Consider the following 25,602-nt stretch of genomic DNA (forward strand, 5'->3'; position numbering starts at 1 on the left):
AATCCTGCCCCATTCCCCCCAGAAATGCCATCACGCTCAGTCTAGGTAAACAAACGTGCATAAATTTACCTGTATAGGGCCAGATTCTGTATATGGCATCTAAAATGTAGGCATGTCAGAATAACGCACGTAGAACTATTCTATAAACTGCGTCTACAGTAAGACATGATTTACAGAACAGGACATAGGCCAGGGGAATGAACGTGCATTTAGGCACAGTCATTTAAGACAATGAAAACCTGGTATAAATTCCTGTGCCTAAATGTAAGTGGGTTCCCCTGAAATTTAAAACTAATGAACGTAAATGTGATTGACACTCCCATGTCTACACTCCTCCCATGGCCACGCTCCTTTTCAGCTATATGCATTGGAATTAATACGCGCCTCTTTTTAGAATACTGGTCAACTATGCTGCATACTTTTCTACTGTCCATCAGGCAACTGGCAATGTGCCCAAAATGACTTCATAGACTTTGTATCACATATCTGCACAAACTTCCCAGATATAATAGGTGATATCAATCTACACTTGGAAAAGCAACAAGACACCAACACCAGAATCTTAACAAATTTCCTAAACCAATGGAACCTCAAAACAATACAAGTCACTTCCTCTCACTCAAAAGGTCATCTATTAGAAATCATGGCCTACAGATTCTCAACCAAAAACAACCACACACTTGAAAACCATAACTGGGAAGAGGTAGCATTTTCAGACCACAACAAACTAACATTTACACTTCTATGGAAAGAGACCGGCAAGAACTGAGAACCCAGAACACCACACACATATACAGCTAGAGGAAAAGTGAACACCCAGAGCTTCTGGACAACAACACAAAGTGAACACAGTTATCACCTATCACCTAAAAACATCAATTTTATGAGAAAATAGGATACACTCAGTGAAAACACAATTTTATGAGAAAATTGGATGTACTCAGTGAAAACACAATTTTATGAGAATATTGGATGCACTCAGTGAAAACACAATTTTATGAGAATATTGGATGCACTCAGTGAAAACACACTAAACAAAATAGCTCCACTGAAAACGAAAACAAAACAAGCACAACCTTGGTTCAAAAATGAATTACAAGAGATGAAAAAACTCTGTAGAAAATTAGAAAGAAAATAGATCAAAACAAAACAGATATTAACAAAAGTACCTGGAGGAAAACTCTAAGAACATATAAACAAAGCATCAAAAAAGCCAAAGCAGAATACTACAACACACAAGTGAACCCAGGACAGACCAACACGAAAGAAATATACAAACTCATGAACAGCTTACTAAACATCCAAACACAACTAACAAATAGCGAAACAACTCCAACAGCGGACGAGCCTGCACAATACTTTCAACAAAAAATAATAAAAACAAGACTAAACCTTGCCATACCACAAACATCCATCACAGACATCTTGCAAGAATGCAAAACCGACAAAGATCCCATCACGGCAGACAGAACCTGGTCCTCTTTCAAAACAACCACAACCAGCTCAGTCAAAGCACAACTGACAAAATACGTGCACATGAACTCTCAATTAGACAGCTGTCCCAAATACATTTATTGTGAACATTTATATCCCACATAATCCCACCAAGGCAGGCTCTATGTGGCTTACAATGTTAAGGAAAAGTACAACATAATAAGTGCAAATCAGGGTAGAAAGTAGATGAGGGGTAGAGAGGGAATCAACAGGGGAGAGGAATGCGGGGATGCTAAAGATCAAGCAGTAGAGGAGTAAGATTGATCACACAGGTAGGTCTTTAAGGATTTCTTGAACAGGCAGTGAGCGGATGTCTCTTAACTTTGATGGAGATTGAGATAGGTGCAGGACGACTGCATGGAATTCCTGGGTGGGAGGTCGATTAGGCTGAACATATAGGCTGGAGCGTCCCCATAGACGGAGATTGAGATAGGTGCAGGACGACTTCATGGAATTCCTGGGCGGGAGGTCGATTAGGCTGAACATATAGGCTGGAGCGTCCCCGTAGACAATCTTGTGGGCAAGAGCACAGACTTTGAATACGTTCTTTGATCGGGAGCCAGTGGAGCTTCTCGTGAAGGGGCTTTGCAGCCTCAAACCGCGATTTGCCAAATAGCAGTCTCGCCTCCATGTTCTGTGCAGTCTGGAACTTCTTAAGGGCATGTTCTTTGCAGCCGGTGTAAATTCCATTGCAATAGTTGAAGTGGCTCAAGACAAGGGAATGGTTAAGTGTCCTGAATAGGTCAAATGGGAGGAACTGCTTGATACGCTTAAGGGACATATACATAAGTACATAAGTAGTGCCATACTGGGAAAGACCAAAGGTCCATCTAGCCCAGCATCCTGTCTCCGACAGTGGCCAATCCAGGTCAAGGGCACCTGGCACGCTCCCCAAACGTAAAAACATTCCAGACAAGTTATACCTAAAAATGCGGAATTTTTCCAAGTCCATTTAATAGCGGTCTATGGACTTGTCCTTTAGGAATCTATCTAACCCCTTTTTAAACTCCGTCAAGCTAACCGCCCGTACCACGTTCTCCGGCAACGAATTCCAGAGTCTAATTACACGTTGGGTGAAGAAAAATTTTCTCCGATTCGTTTTAAATTTACCACACTGTAGCTTCAACTCATGCCCTCTAGTCCTAGTATTTTTGGATAGCGTGAACAGTCGCTTCACATCCACCCGATCCATTCCACTCATTATTTTATACACTTCTATCATATCTCCCCTCAGCCGTCTCTTCTCCAAGCTGAAAAGCCCTAGCCTTCTCAGCCTCTCTTCATAGGAAAGTCGTCCCATCCCCACTATCATTTTCGTCGCCCTTCGCTGTACCTTTTCCAATTCTACTATATCTTTTTTGAGATACGGAGACCAGTACTGAACACAATACTCCAGGTGCGGTCGCACCATGGAGCGATACAACGGCATTATAACATCCGCACACCTGGACTCCATACCCTTCCTAATAACACCCAACATTCTATTCGCTTTCCTAGCCGCAGCAGCACACTGAGCAGAAGGTTTCAGCATATCATCGACGACGACACCCAGATCCCTTTCTTGATCCGTAACTCCTAACGCGGAACCTTGCAAGACGTAGCTATAATTCGGGTTCCTCTTACCCACATGCATCACTTTGCACTTGTCAACATTGAACTTCATCTGCCACTTGCACGCCCATTCTCCCAGTCTCGCAAGGTCCTCCTGTAATCGTTCACATTCCTCCTGCGACTTGACGACCCTGAATAATTTTGTGTCATCGGCGAATTTAATTACCTCACTAGTTATTCCCATCTCTAGGTCATTTATAAATACATTAAAAAGCAACGGACCCAGCATGGAAAGGAACATTCGCTTCGTAGTAGACATGACGTGAAGCTCAAGAGTCAAATGGGGATCCAGAACGACCCTAAGGAGCTTCAAACTGGCTGCGACAGGAATGGTGATGTTCTGCGCAGTAACCGTGCCTGGTATAGACTTTTTGAACTGGGAGGAGAGGATGAGGCACTGCGCTTTTCCCTGATTAAGCTTAAACTTAAATGTGTTTGCCCAATTGTCCATGATGGCGAAACTACGCTGAATTACTGCTGAGATTTCGGCTAAGAAAGAACGAAAGGGGATGTAGATGGTCACATCGTCTGCATAGATGTAGGGATTCAGGCCATGGTTGTGAAGGGCCCTTGCGAGAGGAGACAGCATGATGTTGAACAGGGTAGGCGAAAGGGGGGAGCCTTGAGGAACCCCACAACGAGATCTCCATGATGGTGAAATAGAGGACCGGACTTTGACCAGATAGGAACGGCATGACAGAAATTCTCTAAACCAATCCAAGACAGGACCCCCAACACCATATTCAGCTAGTAACATAAGGAGGAGACTGTAGTCAACCATGTCGAACGCGCTTGACATATCAAATTGAAGAAGCAAGATGTTCATTCCGAAAGACATGATGGAAAACCCAAAAAACTGGTTCACTGAATGTCTCACTGAACACATAGACTACATGTTCTCAAACGGTCTTTTCCCTTCTGATAATAGCGACATCGTACTCACCCCAATACCTAAAAATGCCACTAGTAAGATCAGCAAAATCACGAACTACAGACCAGTAGCCTCAATACCTCTACTGACCAAAACGATGGAAGGTCTAGTAACACAGCAGCTAATAGACTACTTGACAATTCTCTATCCTGCACAGCTCCCAATCTGGCTTCAGACCACTATACAGCACCAAAACAGTCCTAACATCATCAAAAACAAAATTCAGAAAAATGATAAGCTAAGGTCGGAAACTCCTACTACTATAGTTTGACATGTCAAGTGCGTTTGATCTAGTAGATCACATAACACTACTGATCCTGCTCGACCACATAGGAATTAGCGGTGTGGTAATAGCCTGGTTCAGCGGCTTTCTACAAACCAAATCATACACTGTAAAGATGTCCAATCAACTATCAGTCTCTTCGATCTCTGAGTGCGGTGTACCACAAGGCTCCCTATTATCACCCATACTATTCAACACCATGATGGCTCCACTCTGGAAAAAGAAAAAAAGAACTAGAACAGATGAGATTATATATATATATATATATATATATATATATATATATATATATATATATATATATATATATATCATATACATACACACACAGATGATGTCACTATCTAACATCTAACAATGATAACCTAACAGAAATCCTGGATGAGGCCAAAATAGGTCTGGACCTTATGGAACAATGGACCTTAGTTTTCAACTTAAACTAAACACAGATAAAACCAAACTGCTGCTTCCCTCCTCCTTTTGTTACATTGTCACTGCATAAATACTGACAAGTTAAAAAAAAATTAGGTGTGAGAGAGCAAAATCCCCGTTTCACCCTTGTTCCCAGCTCATTGCATATAGCCACACTTACAATTTTTCCCCCATCTGGACATCAGGAGCAGAAGATTCAGACCAAGATAACCAATAGAAGACGCTGAGAAATTATTAGCACACAGAACCATTACTTTCATCTTTTGTTATCTTCCCCTACTTGCTTATCTGCATTATAGAGTTAGCTTAACATATCTGAAATTGTATTTAATGACTGTAAGCCCTCAAAAAGAGGTTACTCCCATTGCCTCCCTTATGCCCCTACAACTCTCCTGTAATAAACAATACGGTGGCTCATAAGCTGCCTTTCAAAGCAAGCACCCCGTTTGCACAATAGCAAAAGGACCCAAAATGGCTGCTCCCTTGATCTGACTCCACTCCAAGATGGCTGCAGAGCAGACTGCCCAAATCCAGGATGGCTGCTGCCCAGATTGTAGTGGGGTTCATATTTATGCACACGTTATAAAATAAAACATACGCATTCTTTAAAAATCCAGCCACGAGCATTTACACCAGCTCTATGGCTGATTTAAGTGATCCTGCCTAAAATATAGACAAGTTTTGATCTATTAAACTAGTGTTCAATAAAGAAAAGTAGACGCCTAATTTTCCTTATAAAATAGTCTTCAAATAGCCATGTTTTTAGTGCCTAAAAATAATTGCCCATTTGTAGAATTATCTTCTACGAAGTCAATTCTATAACAGGGTGCTTAGAATTAGGCATCCAGAGGGTGCACAACAGACGCCTATTCTAGGCATCCAGAGAGCGCACGACAGGAGCCTATTCTATAAAGGAGCATAGGGGCCTACTTTCATTTAAAGAATACTAGCTTACCTGGGTATGAACCTACCTATAACATTTAGGCATGAGCACTTACACAAGACATAGAGCTGGTCTAAGTGTGAGTACCTAAGTGCAGCAGATACACCCTACAAATATGCATTATGTAAGTCAAGTGGGTATTTGCAGAATAGTTCTTAGGTTGTATGCTAGCATTTACACACATAGGCATGCACATTCGTAACGAAATGCTAATATTCTAAACATTTACACATGTAATATGTGTGTAAATATGAGCATCTAGATTACAGAACTGCCCTGATGTGAATAGTATCAGCTAAAAATTGCTCCAACTTGCCAGTGACATTGACTATACATACTTATTTTAATATTGCGTCGCTTTGATTTCTAATAAACATGATGTCACAATTGTGGTCGTGATCCCTCTGACTCACCTAATGTCCTGATAGTCAGCTGCTGTGCTGGCTACTGTCTGTAGGGTTTCCACTTCCTCTGTGTTTCAAGCCTCACTTTGGGTTCTGCGTATTTCCTCTCTCTGTCCTGTTTATAAGGAAGTGGTGCACTTTCATTCAGTGCCTTTGCAATGCCAAAGGTCTCCAGATTAGTCCGTGGGCAGTGTAGCACTTCTGCCTTGTTCTAGTCTGTGTGCCTGTGGGCACTTCTGCCTTGACTTCTTGTTGCTTTCTTCATTGCCTGTGTGCACCCACTACTAAGGCCTGAAGCTCACTGACCCTATGAGCTAAATTAACAGCCACCAAGAAAACCAAGTACTTCAGATGGCAGGAATTCAGTGGCTTTCATCAGCTGGGTGAGAATGATGTTGAGATCCCATGACACTGTTGGAGGTTTGACAGGGGGCTTTGACAAAAGCAAACCTCTCATGAAGCGAACAACGGCTGTCTAGAGATGGGCTTACCCTCTACACATTGATGATAAGCACTAATTGCACTAAGGTGAACCCTTACGGAGTTGGTCTTGAGACCAGATTCTGATAGGTGTAGAAGGTACTAAGGCCTTACTCTCACACCAGATGGCAAACCTCCTCCATTTGAAAGAGTAACATCTCTTGGTGGAATCTTTCCTGGAAGCCAGCAAGACACGGGAGACACCTTACGTAAGAACTAAGGAAGCAAATTCTAGGCTCTCAACATGCAAGCTGTGAGAGCCAGAGACTGGAGACTGAGATGTAGAAGTGATCCCTCATTCTGAGTAATGAGGGTCGGAAAACACTCCAATCTCCATGGTTTTTTGGAGGATAACTCCAGAAGAAGAGGGAACCAAATATGACACGGCCAGTAAGGCGTGATCAGAATCATGGTTCCGTGGTCTTGAGTTTCAACTAATTGAGAAGTAAGGCATCTGACGCTAGTCTGTCATGGGCCTGAAGCCTGGAACAGAACTGATGGAGCTTGTGATTGATCCAAGTGGCAAAAAGATCCACCGAGGGGGTGCCCCACACTTCAAAGATCTTGCAGGGTATGCCTATACTGAGACAGCGCTCATGCAGTTGCATTATCCTGCTCAGTCTGTTGGCCGGGGTATTGTTTGTGCCCGCCAGATAAATGGCTCGAAGGAACATGCCATGTTGGTGAGCCCAATGCCACATCCGGATGGCCTCCTAACATAGAGGGCATGATCCGGTGCCCCATTATTGTTGGTGTAATACATTGTAACCTGATTGTTTGGATGAGAACAATTTGGTGAGATAATCAATCTCTGAAAGCCTTTAGAGCGTTCCAGACCACCCACAGCTCCATGAGACTGATCTGAAGATTCATTTCTTCGGTAGACCAAACACCTTGAGTGTGGAGCCCAACTACATGAGGTCCCCATCCCAAAAGAGATGCATCCACCATCAGCACTTTTTATGGCTGGGGAATTTGGAATGGAAGTCCCAGAGTCAAATTGGATCGAACTGTTCACCACTGAAGAGAACGTACAACCTCTGGGGACACTTGGATAACATCATCTAGACTCCCTGTGGCTTGACACCATTGAGAAGTCAGGGTCCATTGAACTAATCTTATGTGAAGACGTGTCATGGGTGTAATGTACACTGTGGAAGCCATGTGGCCCAACAACCTCAACATTTGCTGAACTGTGACTTGCTGAGAGGAATGAACTCTGGACGCAAGCAGGACAAGATTGTCTGCTCATGTGTCCGGAAGGTAGGCTCAAACCCTCTGTGTGTCAAGCAGGGCTCCTATGAACTCCAATCGCTGCACAGGGTGGAGATGTGGTAGTTTCAAACGAACCCTACTAGCTCGAACACCCGGATACTCATCTGCATTAACTCCCAAGAACCGTGCTCTTCACTGCCAATCGTCGAGATACGGGAACACATGAACTCCCAGTCTGCATAGACACTTGGTGGACCTTGGGAGCTGACGCGAGGCCAAAAGGCAACACGTGATACTGAAAGTGATGTGTTTCCAGCCAAAATTAAAGATACTTCCAGTGGGCAGGAAGTATTGGGATGCGAGCATATGCATCCTTTAAGTCCAGAGAGCAGAGACAATCATCTTTCTGAATCATTGGGAGAAGAGTGCCCAGGGAAACCATCCTGAACTTTTCTCGGACTAGAAATTTGTTCAGGGCCCTTAGGTCTAGAATGGGATGCATCCTCATCTTCTGCACAACGAAGTACCTGGAATAGAATTCCTGCCCTTCTTCCCCTGGTGGAACAGTTTTGACTGCATGGGCCTTTAGAAGGGTGGAGAGTTCCTCTGCAAGTACCTGCTTGTGCTGACAGCTGAATGAATGAGCTCTCAGTGGGCAATCTTGAGGTTTGAGATGCCTATTGAGGGCATATCCGAGATAGACTATTTGAGGAACCCACCAGTCAGAGGTTGTAAGAGGCCACCTTTGGTGAAAAAAAGTTTAGCCTCCCCCGACTGGCAATTAAGTCCTTAGTTTTAAGACTTTTATGAAAAATGCAAAAATTTATAAAAGTTTGAGATTAAGTTTGAATATTAAAAAATTAAAAGTATTATAAGTCTATACAGACTAGTGAGGAGGCAAGGTGAGCCAAAAGCTCATTGCCCTTGTGAAATGAGTCACCACTGATGTCTGTGACTTATTTATTACAAAGAGACTCATTGTTTCTATGTAGTGTGAAAGTTTGGAGACGCTGGGTTAGTAGTTATTTGCTGGAGCTTATTACCCCCGTCCACTGAAATCTATTGACACAACTGCCTTATTAATAACATTGTCCAGTTCCTCTAATTATGTTCTGTGGAAAATAAATCTGTTGGCTCAGGCTGCTTTCTATGTGAATATTCCATCATTGTTTCATTATTGCTACCAAGTATTACATATTAAGGGTATTTGTATTAAACTTTATTTTAATTAGTTTATCCAGTCCTTACATGCATGTGGTTTGCTTTTTAAACCCAAAGGTGAATTCTAAGGGTGGCTGAACAATTAGGTATAAACTGTGTTGTCCCTGACTTTACTTATTTTGGACTGCTTTGGGTCCTACTGATCTGTACGCCTGTCTAGAATTTTGGAAGATGGAAATGGAAAATACAAAGTATTTACTCTGTAGGAGCTGTTTACTTTTGCAATGTGTGTATGACCACTGGAGGGAATTTTATTTTATTTATTTTTGTTACATTTGTACCCCACGCTTTCCCATTCATGGCAGGCTCAATGCGGCGGGCAATGGAGGGTTAAGTGACTTGCCCAGAGTCACAAGGAGCTGCCTGTGCTGGGAATCGAACTCAGTTCCTCAGTTCCCCAGGACCAAAGTCCACCACCCTAACCACTAGGCCACTCCTCCCCTTACTCCCCTAAGTGGTCACTAACCCCCTCCCACCACCAGTGTATGACCACTGGAGGGAATCAGGGATCACCTCCCCTTACTCCCCTAAGTGGTCACTAACCCCCTCCCACCCCCAAAAAATGTGATTAAAAATATTACTTGCCAGCCTCAGAAGTTATACTCAGGTCCATTAGAATAGCATGCAGGTCCCTGGAGTAGTCTAGTAGTGGTGTAGTGCACTGCAGACAGGTGGACCCAGGCTTTTACCTCCCCCTACATGTTACTCCTGTGGAAGAAACTGTGAGCTCTCCAAAACCCACCAGAAACCCACTGTACCCACATATTGGCGCTCCCTTCACCTGTAATGGTGTACAGTTGGGGGTAGTGGGTTTTGGGAGACTCAGCAGACAAGGTAAGGGAGCAATGTTGAGATGTGTACCTGGAAGCATTTTATAAAGTCCACTGCAGTGCCCCCAAGGATGTCCTATTGCTTTCCTGGGATGTCACTTTTCCACTATTCTACCTGATGCCAAGCTTTCTATTTTTTTTTTTATAACATCCAAGCCTTGTGTCTATTGTTTATCAGTAGATGTGGGCTTTGAATTCAGATCTATAGATAAAAAGGAGGTCTCATTACATATATCTAAATATCAGAGTGCTATTTTTCCATACTTCATAGCAAGAGTGTACATTCCCTAATTATCTCTCCCAATGCAACTGAAGCTTTTACCTCCTCAGTGCATGTAAATGGTTTCATCCTTGTGTGGCTTCTCTGATGTCGTGTAAGGCTTTCTTTCCAACCAAAGCTTTTACCACACTCAGAACATGTAAAATGGTATTACTCCTGTGTGTATTCTCTGGTGCACTGTGAGGTTTACCTTCTGACCAAAGGTTTTACCACACTCTATACATGCAAATGGTTTCTCTCCTGTGTGGACTTTCTGATGCACTTTGAGATTAACATTACAACCAAAGTTTTTACCACACTTAGAACATGTGAATGGTTTCACTCTTTTGTGAATTTTCTTGTGTATTTTGTATGTTTTGAACGTGGACGTTTTTTGAAAATGGATCAAAAAATAAAACGTCCAAATCACAAAACGTTTTTCCAAACAGTATTTTCAAAAGGAAAAGATAAGACATTTCTTTTTTTTGTTGAAAATTACCTTCTTTCCTTACAGATTTTGGATGTTTTTTGTAAAACATCCAAATTCAGACTTAGATGTCATATCGAAAATGCCCCTCCACATAACTTTGTAAGTCTAAATACTTTGAAAATATAGTTTACTGTTGTCCCACAAGTTTTAACTTTTCATGGGTATCCAGATAATTTATTTGTGGGCTTTATTTTAGGGTAGAAAGTAATCTTGTAGTTTGCTCCCTAGAGTAGATAATCCCTTTTTATTTTTATTTCTCCTGTGCTGTAATTCTTAAGGAGAATGCGATTTCTCAGTGCTTCCTTTTCTAATTTTGATACTTTATTCTGTAATTGGTGAGGACTGGTCTGTGTTCTGTTGGAGACCAAGGTGAAAGATTCTGCTCGCATGTAATTTGTGCGTGGATCCATAGGAGTCTGACTTGTCTGGCTTTTCCAATAGGAAGCATATTGAGGTTCTGTACATTCATTGCTGCCTTTTTAAAGGTATAGTTACTGATATCTGTGTGTTCAGAATTGGTGCTGTTAAGCTTGCTACATAGACTCTGAGAAGATTCTTTGCAGGATTTGCGTTATGTCACAAAGTAATTTGGCAGACAATCATTTATTTGTCTGCTCCTTCATAACGAGAAGGGGGGGGGGGGGGGTGGAAGGAACACTGTCATGAACTCCAGGGACTTGAACCGATTAATGTCAGCTTCAGAAATGAGAGAAGCAGTAGAACCAGAGGAAGGGACAAGAAGAATTATTTTATTAATATAGCTTAATAAGGCATTTTATATTTCTTATAAAGTTGAGGGATATGTGCTACTGCAGTAATTATTTTCCAGGATACTGTGATGTGTGTTGAGAGGCTGACCAGACTCAAGCCTATTATAATGGTAAAGTTTTAAGTTATGGAATAATGCAACTTCATTCAAAAATGTCAATGTTTCCAAGGTTTCCATAAGTGTGCATGTGGTTTATGTTGATGCAGGACAGACTGTTTACTTAGAAATTAGTTATCAAGTGCACTCTAAGGCATTATTTAGGAGTATACCAAGCACTACTCATACCTAGATGCTTAGTGCCCCTCCATGTTAACGTTGCCCCCCCCCCCCAAAAAAAAAAAATGTCATGTCTGGCTACGCCCCTGTTCTTAACTACTTCTAATGGTGTGGACAGCAGCAACATTAGAGTGAGAAGAAAACTGAGACACAAAGACTGGCTTGAAGATAATTTTTTCCGTTGCTCCTCAGAACCCAGAAAGGTAAGGTGAGGTCTCCCTCTACATTTCTGCACCCTCTAAAGCTGTATACACAATGCCATCAGGAGACTCATCTTCACTGTTTTGTTTTTTTATCAGGAGACTCACTACATTTATACTTTCTCCCTGACACATCTAAACTCCAGGAACTAAACTATGCATTTACACACATATTTTACAAAGTCTGAGGATAGTTCTATAACAGGTCAGCTAGATTAAAAGGATAGATTGTTTATTTTTAAAGAGCAAGACAGATAGATGCCTATACATAATATAGTAGAGTCAAACTGGCAGATGTCACAATCAATTGAAATTATGGACATTTATGCCTGCCCAAAAGCAAATGTAAATACTCACAAGTAAATTGTGATGGGAAAATTAGGTTCTTACCTTGGTAATTTTCTTTCCTTTCGTCATAGCAGATGAAGCCATTACGTATGGGTTATGTCCATCAACCAGCAGGGGAGATAGAGAGCACTCAAACTTTCACAGTGCCCTCTTGGCCAGCTAGCTCCACTGCCTCTTCAGTATTTGAAGCTTCCAAAGCAGTATGGCAAACCGCAATGGGAATCACAAGAGCTTTCCTCACAGCGAACGATGGCCCATCACAAGGGCATGAACTCATAAAGGAGGGAATGCACATCCTCCTGGAGGGAATAAACTCATCCTCCTTATTGTATAAGTGGAGGGGAACACACGCGCCTCCTGGAGGGAATCACACATCCTCCCAACACACTGGAGGGAATGAACTCATCCTCCTATTTATAGAACTGGAGGGGAACACACGTGCCTCCTGGAGAGAATCAACACATCCTCCAAAAAAAACATGCTGGAGGGAATGAACACATCCTCCTAAATTTAAACTGAACATGAATCCTCAAGATTGTTTTCCAACTTTCTCCCAAGGAAGGAACTTCAGGAAATTAGAACAGAACCTGAAAAACAGATTCACAGCATACAGACAATCATACAGGGAGGGCTCATGGCTTCATCTGCTATGACTAAAAGAAAGAAAATTACCAAGGTAAGAACCTAATTTTCCCTTCCTTGTCATCAAGCAGATGAAGCCATTACGTATGGGATGTAACAAAGCAATCCATAGATAGGGTGGGAACAAGCCACACCACGCGCTAGCACTTGTGCACCAAAACGCGCATCCCTCCTGGCAGCCACATCCAGCCTGTAATGTCAGGCAAAGGAGAGCTTAGAAGCCCATGTTGCTGCACTGCATATCTCTTGAAGAGAGAGTGCTTCAGTTTCAGCCCAAGAGGAAGAAATCGCTCTAGTAGAATGTGCCTTAAAGGATACAGGCGGAACCCTGCCGGCCAGCAGATAAGCTGAAAAGATAGTTTCTTTGAGCCAGCGGGCAATAGTGGCTTTAGACGCTGGAGACCCTCTGCAAGAACCGGATAGCAAAACAAACAGATGATCAGAAGTCCTGAAAGAGTTAGTAACTCGCAGATACTGCAGCAGAGTCCTGCGCACTTCCAAAAGGTGCAGCTGCCCAAAAGATTCTGGAAACTCTTCCTCTGAAAAAGAGGGCAAGAAAATAGGCTGGTTTAAGTGAAAGGCTGAAACCACCTTAGGCATAAAGGAAGGCACGGTCCGAACCGTGACTCCGGACTCTGAAAATTGCAGAAATGGGTCTCTACAGGACAGCGCCTGGAGCTCTGACACCCGTCTCGTCGAGGTAATGGCCACCAGAAAAAACGGCCTTCAGTGTCAAGTCTTTCTCCAATGCTCGCCGAAGCGGCTCAAAAGCAGATGCCTGCAGGGTTTTCAAAACTAGCCCCAGGTTCCAAGCTGGACAGGGTGCTCGCACTGGAGGTCGGAGCCGAAGCACCCCTCTAAGAAACCGTGCCACATCTGGGTGAGCAGCCAAAGACACGCCTTCCACCTTACCACGAAGGGAGGCCAACACTGCCACCTGCACCCGCAGGGAATTATAGGCCAAGCCTTTTTGTACACCTTCCTGCAAAAAGTCCAGAATCGGCGAGACAGGAGCCCGCATTGGAACAATGGCTCTGGAAGCACACCAAGACTCAAACAGGCACCAAATCCTGGACCGCTTGCGGGCTTGCAGGAGAGTGGAAATAACTTTATTGGAATAACCTTTATCCCTCAATTGCGCCCTCTCAATAGCCATGCCATAAGACCAAAGCGGCCGGCGTCCTCCATGGCTACCGGTCCCTGAGTCAACAGGTTCGGTACCAGAGGTAACGGCAGAGGAGCCTCCAGGAGCATCTGTCGGAGGTCTGCATACCAAGGTCTCCTTGGCCAATCCGGGGCGATGAGGACCACTTCTCCTGGGTGCAGCCGAATCCGCAAGAGCAGGCGCCCTATCAAGGGCCATGGGGGAAACACATAAACTAGACCCGGAGGCCAGGGTTGAGCCAAGGCATCCAACCCTGCCGAGCGAGGATCTCTCCGTCTGCTGAAGAAGCACGGGACTTTGGTATTGGCACTTGTCACCATTAGATCCATCACGGGCTTGCCCCATTTGGCACAGATCTGCAGGAATACTTCGTCTGCCAGATTCCATTCTGCTGGATTGATCTGATGCCTGCTCAGATAATTGGCCTGCACATTGCTCTAACCTGCAATATGAGCTGCCGACAGACACTGAAGATGCAGCTCGGCCCAGTGGCAAATCAGTTCGGCCTGCGCGGCTAGTGCTCTGCACCTTGTTCCGCCTTGTCGATTTATATAGGCCACCATTGTCGTGTTGTCCGACATCACTCTGACAGCCAATCCTTCCAGGGTCACTTGAAAGGCCAGAAGCGCCTGAAACACCGCTTTCAACTCTAGGCGGTTGATGGACCACTCCGACTCCTCGGGTGTCCATAGACCCTGGGCATGCTTCCCCCTTGCAGTGTGCACCCCAGCCCTTCAGGCTGGCATCTGTTACCACTAGGCACCAAACAGGGAGCGTCAGCGGCATTCCTCGCTGCAGCATGCTGTCCGAGAGCCACCACTCCATGCTGAGACGGGCCGCTGGGAGCCAAGTAAGTCTGCATTGGTAATCCTGAGAAATAGGAGACCATCTCCGGAGTAGGGAATACTGTAGAGGTCTCAGGTGCGCTCTCGCCCAGGGTACCACTTCCATCGTGGCTGTCATCGATCCCAGCAGCTGGACAATGTCCCAAGCTCGCATGCGGGGCATCCTCAGGAGCAGACGGACCTGATTCTGAAGCTTGCACCGCCTTAGCTCGGGTAGGAACACATAGCCCGAGACTGTGTCGAACCTGGCCCCCCAAAACTCTAGAGATTGTGAAGGGGACAGGTGACTTTTGACCATATTGACGACCCAGCCTAGAGATTGCAGTACTGAGACCACTCTGGCTGTAGCTTGTAAGCTCTCTGTTGCAGAGTCTGCTCTGATGAGCCAGTCGTCTAGGTACGGGTGAACCCTGATACCTTCTCGCCTGAGAAAAGCAGCTACTACCACCATTACCTTCGAAAAGGTTCGGGGAGCTGTGGCGAGGCCAAAAGGCAAGGCCCTGAACTGGAAATGTTTTCCCAACACCGCAAACCTCAGAAACTTCTGGTGCGGGGGCCAAATCGGTAAGTGCAAGTAAGCTTCTTTCAGGTCTAGAGACGTGAGAAACTCTCCTGGCTGAACCGCCGCAATGACGGAGCACAGGGATTCCATGTGGAAATGCCCCACTCTCAGGGACTTGTTCACTTCTTTTAAGTCCAGAATAGGGCGAAAGGACCCACCTTTTCGCGGCACCACAAAGTAGATGGAGTATCGGCCACAGCCTTGCTCGGCGGGAGGCACCGGGGTCACTGCCCCTAACTGAATCAGACCTTGTAAAGTCTCCTCCACCACCGCCCGTTTGACGGCAGAACCGCATCGGGACTCCACAAACACGTCTCTTACTGGGGCGTTGAATTCTATTCTGTATCCATCTCTGATCAGGTCCAGAACCCACTGATCTGAGGAAATATTGGCCCACTCCTTGACAAAGAGGGAAAGCCGTCCTCCGATGACAGGCATCAAGGAGAGGGCCGGCGCACCATCATTGAGAGGGTCACCCCTGAACTCCTGGTCTTGAGCCACCGGCTGCGGAACGCTTGTCCGAGCGAAAGGAGTTCCTCTGCTGACCACGGGCACGTGAAGTGAACCCAGCAGAACGCCCCGGGCGGTACCTTCTAGCTTCACGGAAGCGAGATCTGTACGAGGAGTGGACCGCCTGGCCCTTAGAGGAAGGCCTCTGCCTATCTTCGGGCAAGCGCTGGGGTTTTGGATCACCCAGGCCTTTCACAATTTTCTCTAACTCCTCACCAAATAGGAGAAGTCCTTGAAAAGGCAACTTCACCAACCTTTCCTTAGAGGCCATGTCCGCTGCCCAGTGTCGTAGCCACAGACGATGGCGAGCCGCCACTGCTACTGCCATTTGTTTAGCCGAAGCTCTGACAAGGTCATAAAGGGCATCAGCCAGAAAGGACAAGGCCACCTCCATCCGCGGAGCCACATCCAAGAAGGGCTCCGCTCCATCTCCGGGCTGAGCCACTGCCTGTTGCAGCCAAGCTAGGCAGGCTCTCACAACATAACAGCTGCATGCAGACGCCCGAACAGTGAGACCTGCAATTTCAAAGGGCCGTTTCAACGCTGTTTCCAGCCTACGGTCTTGAACATCCTTCAGGGCAACACCTCCTTCAACAGGGAGGGTAGTTCTCTTTGTCACCGCAGTGACTAGGGCATCCACTGTAGGCATTTGAAAACGAGCCATATGTCCCTCACGCAGAGGGTATAACTGCCCCATAGCCCTGGAAACTCTCAAAGGTCCCTCGGGGTCAGCCCACTGAGCCGAAACAAGCTCTAGGATGGAGTCATGCAAAGGGAAGGCCCGAGCAGCTTTCTTGGTACTAGCCATCCTGGGATTACTCGAGGAGGCCATGCCACTGTCAGGATCTTCAATCGAGAGGGCCTGCAGGGTATCTGAAATAAGCGCTGGCAGCTCATCACGGTGGAAAATCCTCACCGCGGAGGGATCATCCAGATCCTGTGGTAAATCCGCACCTGACTCTGGTTCCTCAGACCAAGAACGTCTGTCAGAGTTCTCCGAATCCTCACACCCCGACCACGGGGGGGAAAAAGGTGCACCACAATCTGAAGGGGAATTAACCCTTCTGCGCTTATCTTTAGGCCAAGCATCCGGGAAAAAAGCCTCACTGGGCAGTCCCAGGCCAGAATCCATTGGGGGGGGCAATCAGAGGAGCCTCAGGCGACCCTTGAGGAAGGGCTCTTTTCATCATGTATACTTTATGCAGCAAAAGCACAAAATCCGGGGAGAAAATCTCACCCTGGGCACCCAAATCCTGTCCGGTGCTAGCCACTCCTGAAATAACCTCATCTCGAGGTGCCCCACCCGGCTCAGGTCTCTCCGTGTCCACGGAGGCCGCGCCATGCGGTGTAAGCAAAATGGCGCCTGCTGCCAGCTCAGAGCGGGAAGAAACATCGCTCGCCATGCTCGGGCCGGCTCCTACGCCAATACAGTACGATTTACAGAGCCCTGCTGCTGATTTGCGCTTGCCACAAGTGGAACAGCGCTTTACATTGTCCGCAGCCATCGCCGAAAAACGGCGGTAAAATCCAAAATGGCGGTTTCGCGCCAAAATCGCCCCGATCGCGGGCCCACCCCGGAGGAGTTGGAAAACACTCTTACCTCAAAGGATCTAGTGTACAACTACGATCCTGCTGAAAATCAAGTCAAAAACCTCTGTTCCAGCGTCTCTGCGTTTAAAAACGCGACACGACTTTTTTTTTTTTTTTAAGCTGTGAGGAAAGCAGAGGTATTGAAGACTCCGGAGGCTCAGATGAGTGGGAAAGGCAGGGAAAGGGCGAACCTATATGCCTGCATCCACTGTTGGTGGGTAAGGACAGGGAAAGCAAGGCAATATGTCCACATCCACAGAGGTATGGGTAAGGCAGGGAAAGGGCTAACCTATGTGCCTTTAAAGTGAAGCTGCTATAGCCTCCAACACCCCGGTTAACAACTGGCAAGCCAGGAACCACCTCCCGGCAGATTTTTCTGGAGCTCGAACAAGCTGCAGCCACACTGCTAAGGGAGATAGAGAATACTGAAGAGGCAGTGGAGCTAGCTGGCCAAGAGGGCACTGTGAAAGTTTGAGTGCTCTCTATCTCCCCTGCTGGTTGATGGACATAACCCATACATAATGGCTTCATCTGCTTGATGACAAGGAAACTGCCTATGTTCCATCTAAATTCTGCCCAAGAACATGCCTACAAGCTTATCACAAAGTATGCACTGTTTTGTCACTGTACGTGTCTTTATATTTTTACATGAAAAATCATTTATAAAATTACCCTCTTTCCCCCTCATTCTATACCATGATCTGTTCACGTATGTTATGTTACATGTATGTTACCATGTATGTATGCAACTTAACACATTACCATTTGTAATTCTGTTACCCGGAAATGGCAAATGTAAGCCACATTGAGCCTGCAAATTGTTGGGAAAATGTGGGATACAAATGCTACAAATAAATAAATAAATAAATAAAATTCTATAACTTTAGCACACTTATATGGTGTGCTGAGATTATAGAATACTAACACGTGCAAGTTTCCATTCTTTTTCCATACAGAATTCCTTTGTGTTTATCTCACACATTTTTGAATTTCATTACCATTTTCATCTCCACCAGTTCCCATGGGTGGGTATTGCAGGTATCTACCACCCTCTCCATGAAAACGTACTTCCTGATATTATTCCCAAATCGGCCCTCCTGCAACTTCAATTCATGTCCTCTAGTTCTTTCGCCTTCCAGTCTCTGGAAAAGGTTTGTTTGTATATTAGTAATATCTTTCAAATATTTGAATGTCTGTATCATACCATCCCTGTCTCTCCTTTCCTTCAGGGTATACATCTTCAGGTCATCGTCTCTTCTCAAATGTCCTGTGGCACAAACCCTAAGTCTTTTTACAGCCTTAGTTAAATATGAACTCCAAAACTGAGCACAATACTCCAAGTGGGGCCTAAAACCAACTACTTGAACAAGGGCATCAGCATCTTCTTTCTTCTGCTGGTTATACCCCTCTCTATAGCATCCTTCTGGCCATGGTCACTGATTTGTCACATTGTTTCACCACCTTGAGATTCTCCCGCGGGAAGTGGTGGAGATGGGGGCGGTGGCAGAGTTCGGACATGCGTGCGATGGACATGGAGGAATCCTGTTCAGAAGGAATGGATCCTCAGGAGTTTAGCCGAGATTGGATGGCAGAGCCGGTGGTGGGAGGCGGGGCTGGTGGTTGGGAGGCTGGGCTAGTGCTGGGCAGACTTCTATGGTCTGTGCCCTGAAAAAGACAGATACAAATCAAGGTAAGGTATACAGAAAAAGTAGCACATATGAGTTATCTTGTTGGGCAGATTGGATGGACCGTGCAGGTCCTTTTCTTCCGTCATCTACTATGTTATTATGTTACTTCAAGGTCCCTCTCCTGAAGCTGTGTTTAATCTTTCCACTCTTATCTTGTATATCTCATTTGGATTCTGCACCCCAAATGCATCATTCTGCACTTCTTTGCATTAAATTTCAATTGCCAGACCTTAGACCATTCTAATTTTTGGAGATCTCTCCTCGTGGTTTTCACTTCCTCTGGGTTGTCTACTCTGTTGGTGATCTTCGTGTTATCCGTAAAAAGGCAAACTTTTCTTCTAACACTTCAGCAATGTCTCTCAGAAATACATTAAACAGAATCAACCCCAGTACCGATCCCTGAGGCACGCCACTAGTCACCTTCCTTCCCTCCAAGCAAATTCCATTTACCACTACCCTCTGATGATCAACAATTGTTGATGGATTTATTATTATTTGTAAACTGCTTTGATTCTTGTTTTGAAATATGGTATACCAAGTTCTTTTTAAACATTAAACATAAACCAGTTTCCAATCCAGTTCACCATTACCTCTCAGCTTATTCACGAGTCTTCTGTGAGGAACTGTATCAAAGGCTTTGCTGAAATCCAAGCAGATTACATCTAGCTCATGTTCCTTTATCCAGTTCTTTGGTCACCCAGTCAAAGAAGTCAATCAGAATTGTTTGACAGGATTTTCTTTTGGAAAAACCATGTTGCTTCAGATCCTGTAACCTGCTGGATTCTAAAAAGTTAACTTTCTTTTCCTTAAGCAGTGACTCCATTATTTTTCCTATTTCCAACATGAGGCTTACCTGCCTGTTTCCCACTTCTTCCCTTTCACTGCTTTTGTGAAGAGGGGCCACAGTCATTCATCTCCAATCCCATGGAAACTCTCCCGTCTCTAAAGATGTATTAAATAAATACTTAAGGGGTCCTGCCAGGATTTCTCTGAGCTCCTTCAGTATTCTGGGATGTATCCCATCTGGCCCCAAAGCTTTGTCCACTTTCAGATTTTCAGGTTGTTTATAAATGCTTTCTTTTGTGAATGGTGCAGTATTCAATCCATTCCCAGATATACCATCGGCAGCTGACCATTGTCCTTCTCCAGGATTTTCATCCATGAACACCAAAGAAGTATTTATTCAGCATGTTTCCTTTATTCTCATCACTCTCCACATAGTTGTTCTCAACATCTTTCAGTCTTACAATTCCATTTCTAGCCTTTTTCTTTTTCTTAATATATCTGAAAAAGGTCTTGTGACCTCTCTTTACATCTTTAGCCATTTCTTGCCTCCATCTGTGCTCCTGCGAGCTGTATTTCCTTCTTCGCTTCTTTGCGTTTATTCCAGTAATTTTTTCTATTATCCTATTGATGTGTTGTTCTGTATTTCTTGAATGCAATCTCTTTTGCCCTTATTTTTTTAGCCTCTTTTTTTGGAGAACCACCCCAAAAAATGCAAAAAAGATACTGATTCCAGTTACCTGCACACTGCCGACTATTATTTGAAATTTAATTTAATACTGACATTTATATTCCACTTAGTGCAAAAAGATCCAAAGCAGATAACAGTATGAATAATTCAGGTGAATCTTAAATAAAATCTGATAAAATAAGAATTGTAATAAGGAGTTTTGGAAGAAGTTACATAAAATAAACAAGCCCAGCAATGACATCAATACCAGGAACCCAAAAATCTCAGTAATATAATTTTCTAAATAGTCAAGTCTTGAATGGTCTCCTAAACCTCAAGTAATTAACAGCATTTCTAATTTCTCTCTCATCTGGTACCATATAATCCTATTATGTCACTGTCACATCAAAATTTGTTGTTTATTTTTTAGGCATATTCATTTACATACTATTAGACGTACCATTTTTAGTGTCACAGCGCTAATGTTTTGGAATATTTTACCTATATCCTTTAGATTTAAAAAATCGTTTGAGAAGTAAATCACTTCTGAAAATGCTCCTCTTTATTAAGACTTAAACTACTTAATTTTTTCTTTTTTTACCTGGTTTATAGCAAGACAACTGTTTTCCTTTACCTTTTTACTTATTATTGAAGACTAGTAAAAAAGGTCCGTTTCTGTAGGAAATGAAACGGGCACTAGCAAGGTTTTCCCCCTCCCCCGGTCTCTCCCTGTGTCCCCTCCGAGTTGCATGCGGTCCTCCCTCCCCTCTGTTTGTAGACAGGAGTGGACGTAAGGCAATGTAGTGCAGTGTAAGCAAGGAAGGCAATCTGGTTTATCTGTGTTTCCCCTGCCCCAGTGCAGCCTCCTCTCCTCCTACCGTGCCCCTGTTCTTCCCCCTCCTGTCAGCGGCCCCTTCACCCTCCAAGTTGCAGGCCACCCTCCCCCCTCAGAGTGAGTGTATGTGTTTGAAAGACTGTGTGTGTGTTTGTGTGTATATGTGAGTGTTTAAAGCAGGGGGTGCATTCCCCTTTGCCTTCTCTGCTCCTCTTCGTCCCCCTCCCCAGCCCACCCTCCCCCCTCCCTGTTGTGTGCTCGCAGTGCATCCAGCAGCATTCAGGCATTGATTGTCTGCTCTGGTGCTGCTGCTGCTCCTGTCTCCTCTTTCTGTCCCTGTAGGAGCGCAGCTACAGGAAGTTATTTTGAACTTCGTGTTCCGGCGCTCCAGGGCCAGTGTGAGAGGAGAGATGAGTGGCTGCAGAGCAGACAGGCAATGGCTGAAGGCTCCGTGTGGTTTTTTTTTTTTCTTTTTGCAGATTACTGGCGATCCTCCAGGGGGGAGGGTAGAGATGGGAAGCGGCGACCTCGGGGGCTGCGTTTCAGAGGGGAAGCGACAAACTCGGGGGGGGGGGTGGAGTTTGAAAGACGTGACCTTGCGGGGGGGGGGGGTGCAGAGGGGAAGCAGCGACCTCGCGGGTGGATGGAGAGGGGAAATGTGGAACTGGGGGGGGGGGGGGGGTGGAGAGGTGAAGCGGCGACCTCGGCGGCGGCGGGTGGAGAGGGGAAGCTGCGTCCTTGGGGGGGGGGTGGAGAGAGGAGGTGGCGTGTTACCTTACTGCTCCCTTCGTTCCCGTACCGTTTCTTTCTTTCATCGTTGGTCTGCCGTCGACGTCATCACGTTCGACGCGAGGGCGTGACTGACAGAGATGGACAGATGGTCAGTGGAGAGGCTTCACCACCACGAATTTACGAACCCTTCACGGAAGTGGGTGGAGCTCGAGTGGCTTCATTTGAACGTTGGGGTTGTGAATTATGTCCGGAAGGGGTGTGGCTGAGGGCGGGTGTATGACAGAGTGAGAGTGAGTGGTGGTGACAGGCTACAACACTACAGGGTTTCACTGTTTCCCTGCCACACTGTGACCTTCAGTGAGCTTCAGAATTGGAGGTGAGAATTATTTATATAGATGATTGTATTTCTCTTCTTTAATTATATATCATTATTGTTTATATTGTAAACTGCCCAGATGGTGTGCTGATAGGTGGTATAAAAAATACTAATAAACTTGAAAACCTGATATATTTACCACAGGGCCCATTTTATGTAATGGGCCCTTCAGTAAATAATACACATTAACAATGTTAGCATGCCTTGCTATTAAATTGCCCCTTAGTGTTTGAAGGTAAGCATGACAAGTAGTGTTTGAAGGTAAGCATGACAAGTACATTTCATGAGACTTACCACTATTTCTGTTGTGACTTCATATCTGCTAAATCTATAGACGATAACATAGGCAGAAACTCCTGCCACACAGAATATTCTGCTTTCAGGACACAAAGAGATCATTTGAATAGCAAAAGGGTCCTCTTCAACAATTTCTGCTGTTTGCTTTCCTTCTCCAGGTTTCAGTTTTTCAAATACCTTTGCAGTTTTCAGCTTATACAACATTTGAAGAGTTGCTGCAAAATAAAGAAATATATTTCAAAATATTACCTTTCTATAATGTCTACATTTTTCTGTGTTATCTCTTATAAACTCTATGAACATAAAGAATACATACAAGAGGAGAGTGCTTGCAGTGCTCCTAGAGTCTTATTTTAAAAATCTCGCTGGTGTACATAATACAGGAGCAAAGGTATTTGTGTACGTTCTGCCTGCACTGGACTAGGGGCAAAGCATACACCAAAAACTGTGTGAAGATTTATAAATGAAATCTCCCTCCAATAATCTAACCCTACCCGTGTTTTGTTCAGACTGTGGGTCTGATTATTGCCCCTTTAATATGTTTTAAGCAATTTTTCATTTTTAAATCTTAGAAATATATATATATATATATATATATATATATATATATATATATATATATATATATATATATAGGTCCCATATTCAATGGTATGCTATTATACTGTTTGTACGCATTGCTGTGAGTTTAGACATCAAATGAATATAGTCCAGCTTGCATAGCAGCAGTCATATCGGGCAGGGATTGTTGTTTCCAAGCTGCCATCAGCACTAATTTACCTGCCACAAACACCTGTGTGGGCAGCCGGTGGATATTCAGCGTCACATCCTGTGGTTTAACATGCAAAAGACAATGTTCCATTTTCATAGGATAACTGACCCCTGCTATGCTCAGTACAAGCTTCAAAACTTTTGTCCAATACTCTCGTGCCAAGGGGCAAGACCACCAGATATGGTACATATCCCCCACCTCACCGCACTGACGCCAGCACAAAGCTGACCCCCCCTCCCTTGAACATTCTAGCCAACCTCTTGGGAGTATAATACCAGCAATAGAGCATCTTATACCTATTCTCTACTAGGGAGCTGGACACTGATACCTGAAGCAGGAGGCCAAACACCCTCTCCCATACTGTATTTTCATAGGCTATCCCCAATGCCTTTTCCCACTTTTGTGTGTAGTAGGTAAAAGGATTAGTCTGCTGGAGTAGTGCCTTGTAGATTCTCGATATCCCTCCTCTCCCCCCCCCCCCCCACAGGCCATTGCCTGTTCCAGTTGCGTTTCCACTAAATTTAACTCCCCCTTTGCTCGTTTAAGGATAAAATCGCTCAACTGATGGTATTGGAATGCATTACTTGCAGGTACTCCATATTCTTCCTGTATTACCCCAAACGCTAAGGATCTCCCATCCTTCTACTACTACTACTACTACTATTTAGCATTTCTATAGCGCTACAAGGTGTACGCAGCGCTGCACAAACATAGAAGAAAGATAGTCCCTGCTCAAAGAGCTTACAATCTAATAGACAAAAAATAAATAAAGTAAGCAAATCAAATCAATTAATGTGAACGGGAAGGAAGAGAGGAGGGTAGGTGGAGGCGAGTGGTTACAAGTGGTTACGAGTCAAAAGCAATGTTAAAGAGGTGGGCTTTCAGTCTAGATTTAAAGGTGGCCAAGGAAGGGGCAAGACGTAGGGGCTCAGGAAGTTTATTCCAGGCGTAGGGTGCAGCGAGACAGAAGGCGCGAAGTCTGGAGTTGGCAGTAGTGGAGAAGGGAACAGATAAGAAGGATTTATCCATGGAGCGGAGTGCACGGGAAGGGGTGTAGGGAAGGACGAGTGTGGAGAGATACTGGGGAGCAGCAGAGTGAGTACATTTATAGGTTAGTAGAAGAAGTTTGAACAGGATGCGAAAACGGATAGGGAGCCAGTGAAGGGTCTTGAGGAGAGGGGTAGTATGAGTACAGTGACCCTGGCAGAAGACGAGACAGGCAGCAGAGTTTTGAACCGACTGGAGAGGGGAGAGGTGACCAAGTGGGAGGCCAGCAAGAAGCAGATTGCAGTAGTCTAAACGAGAGGTGACAAGGGTGTGGATGAGGGTTTTGGTAGAGTGCTCGGAAAGAAAGGGGCGGATTTTACGGATGTTGTAAAGAAAGAAACGACAGGTCTTGGCAATCTGCTGGATATGAGCAGAGAAGGAGAGAGAAGAGTCAAAGATGACCCCAAGGTTTCGAGCTGAGGAGACAGGGAGAATGAGAGAGCCATCAACAGAAATAGAAAACGGGGGGAAGCGGGGAGGTGGGTTTGAGGGGGAAAATGAGAAGCTCGGTTTTGGTCATATTTAATTTCAGGTGGCGTTGAGACATCCAGACAGCAATGTCAGACAAGCACGCTGAAACTTTGGTTTGGATGCAAGGTGAGATATCAGGGGTAGAAAGGTAGATTTGGGAGTCATCAGCATAGAGATGGTAGGAAAAGCCATGGGATGAGATTAATGAACCAATTCACGTAAGCCTAACTGTTCCCACCTGACATCGCAGGGATCCAATATCCCCGGTGGAAACCCAGGGGCAAATCATATAGGCATGTGCAAAACGTGCCTACGCCCTGGGAAGAAACGCCCTCTAATTTCCCTCCAGGTCTTAAGAGGCCACTGAATAAGTGGTGGAGCCATTTTGACCAACCCTCTCAATGATCTTTCTGACAGCCAAGGTATGTCTC

General features: G+C 44.9%; 1 protein-coding gene across 2 annotated transcripts in view; it reads right to left on the reverse strand.

The window, feature by feature from the left end:
- The window catches only part of STXBP5L (syntaxin binding protein 5 like), a 663,841-nt gene that overhangs the window by 189,464 nt on the left and 448,775 nt on the right, over positions 1–25,602 (reverse strand). For both annotated transcript variants that reach the window (XM_030203985.1, XM_030203984.1), the window contains exon 15: positions 22,879–23,096. In XM_030203985.1, coding sequence (XP_030059845.1) covers positions 22,879–23,096 — 218 coding nt within the window. The remainder of the gene's footprint in view (positions 1–22,878; positions 23,097–25,602) is intronic.

This window comes from Microcaecilia unicolor, chromosome 5 (genome assembly GCF_901765095.1).
Source record: "Microcaecilia unicolor chromosome 5, aMicUni1.1, whole genome shotgun sequence".
Lineage (NCBI taxonomy): Eukaryota > Metazoa > Chordata > Amphibia > Gymnophiona > Siphonopidae > Microcaecilia > Microcaecilia unicolor.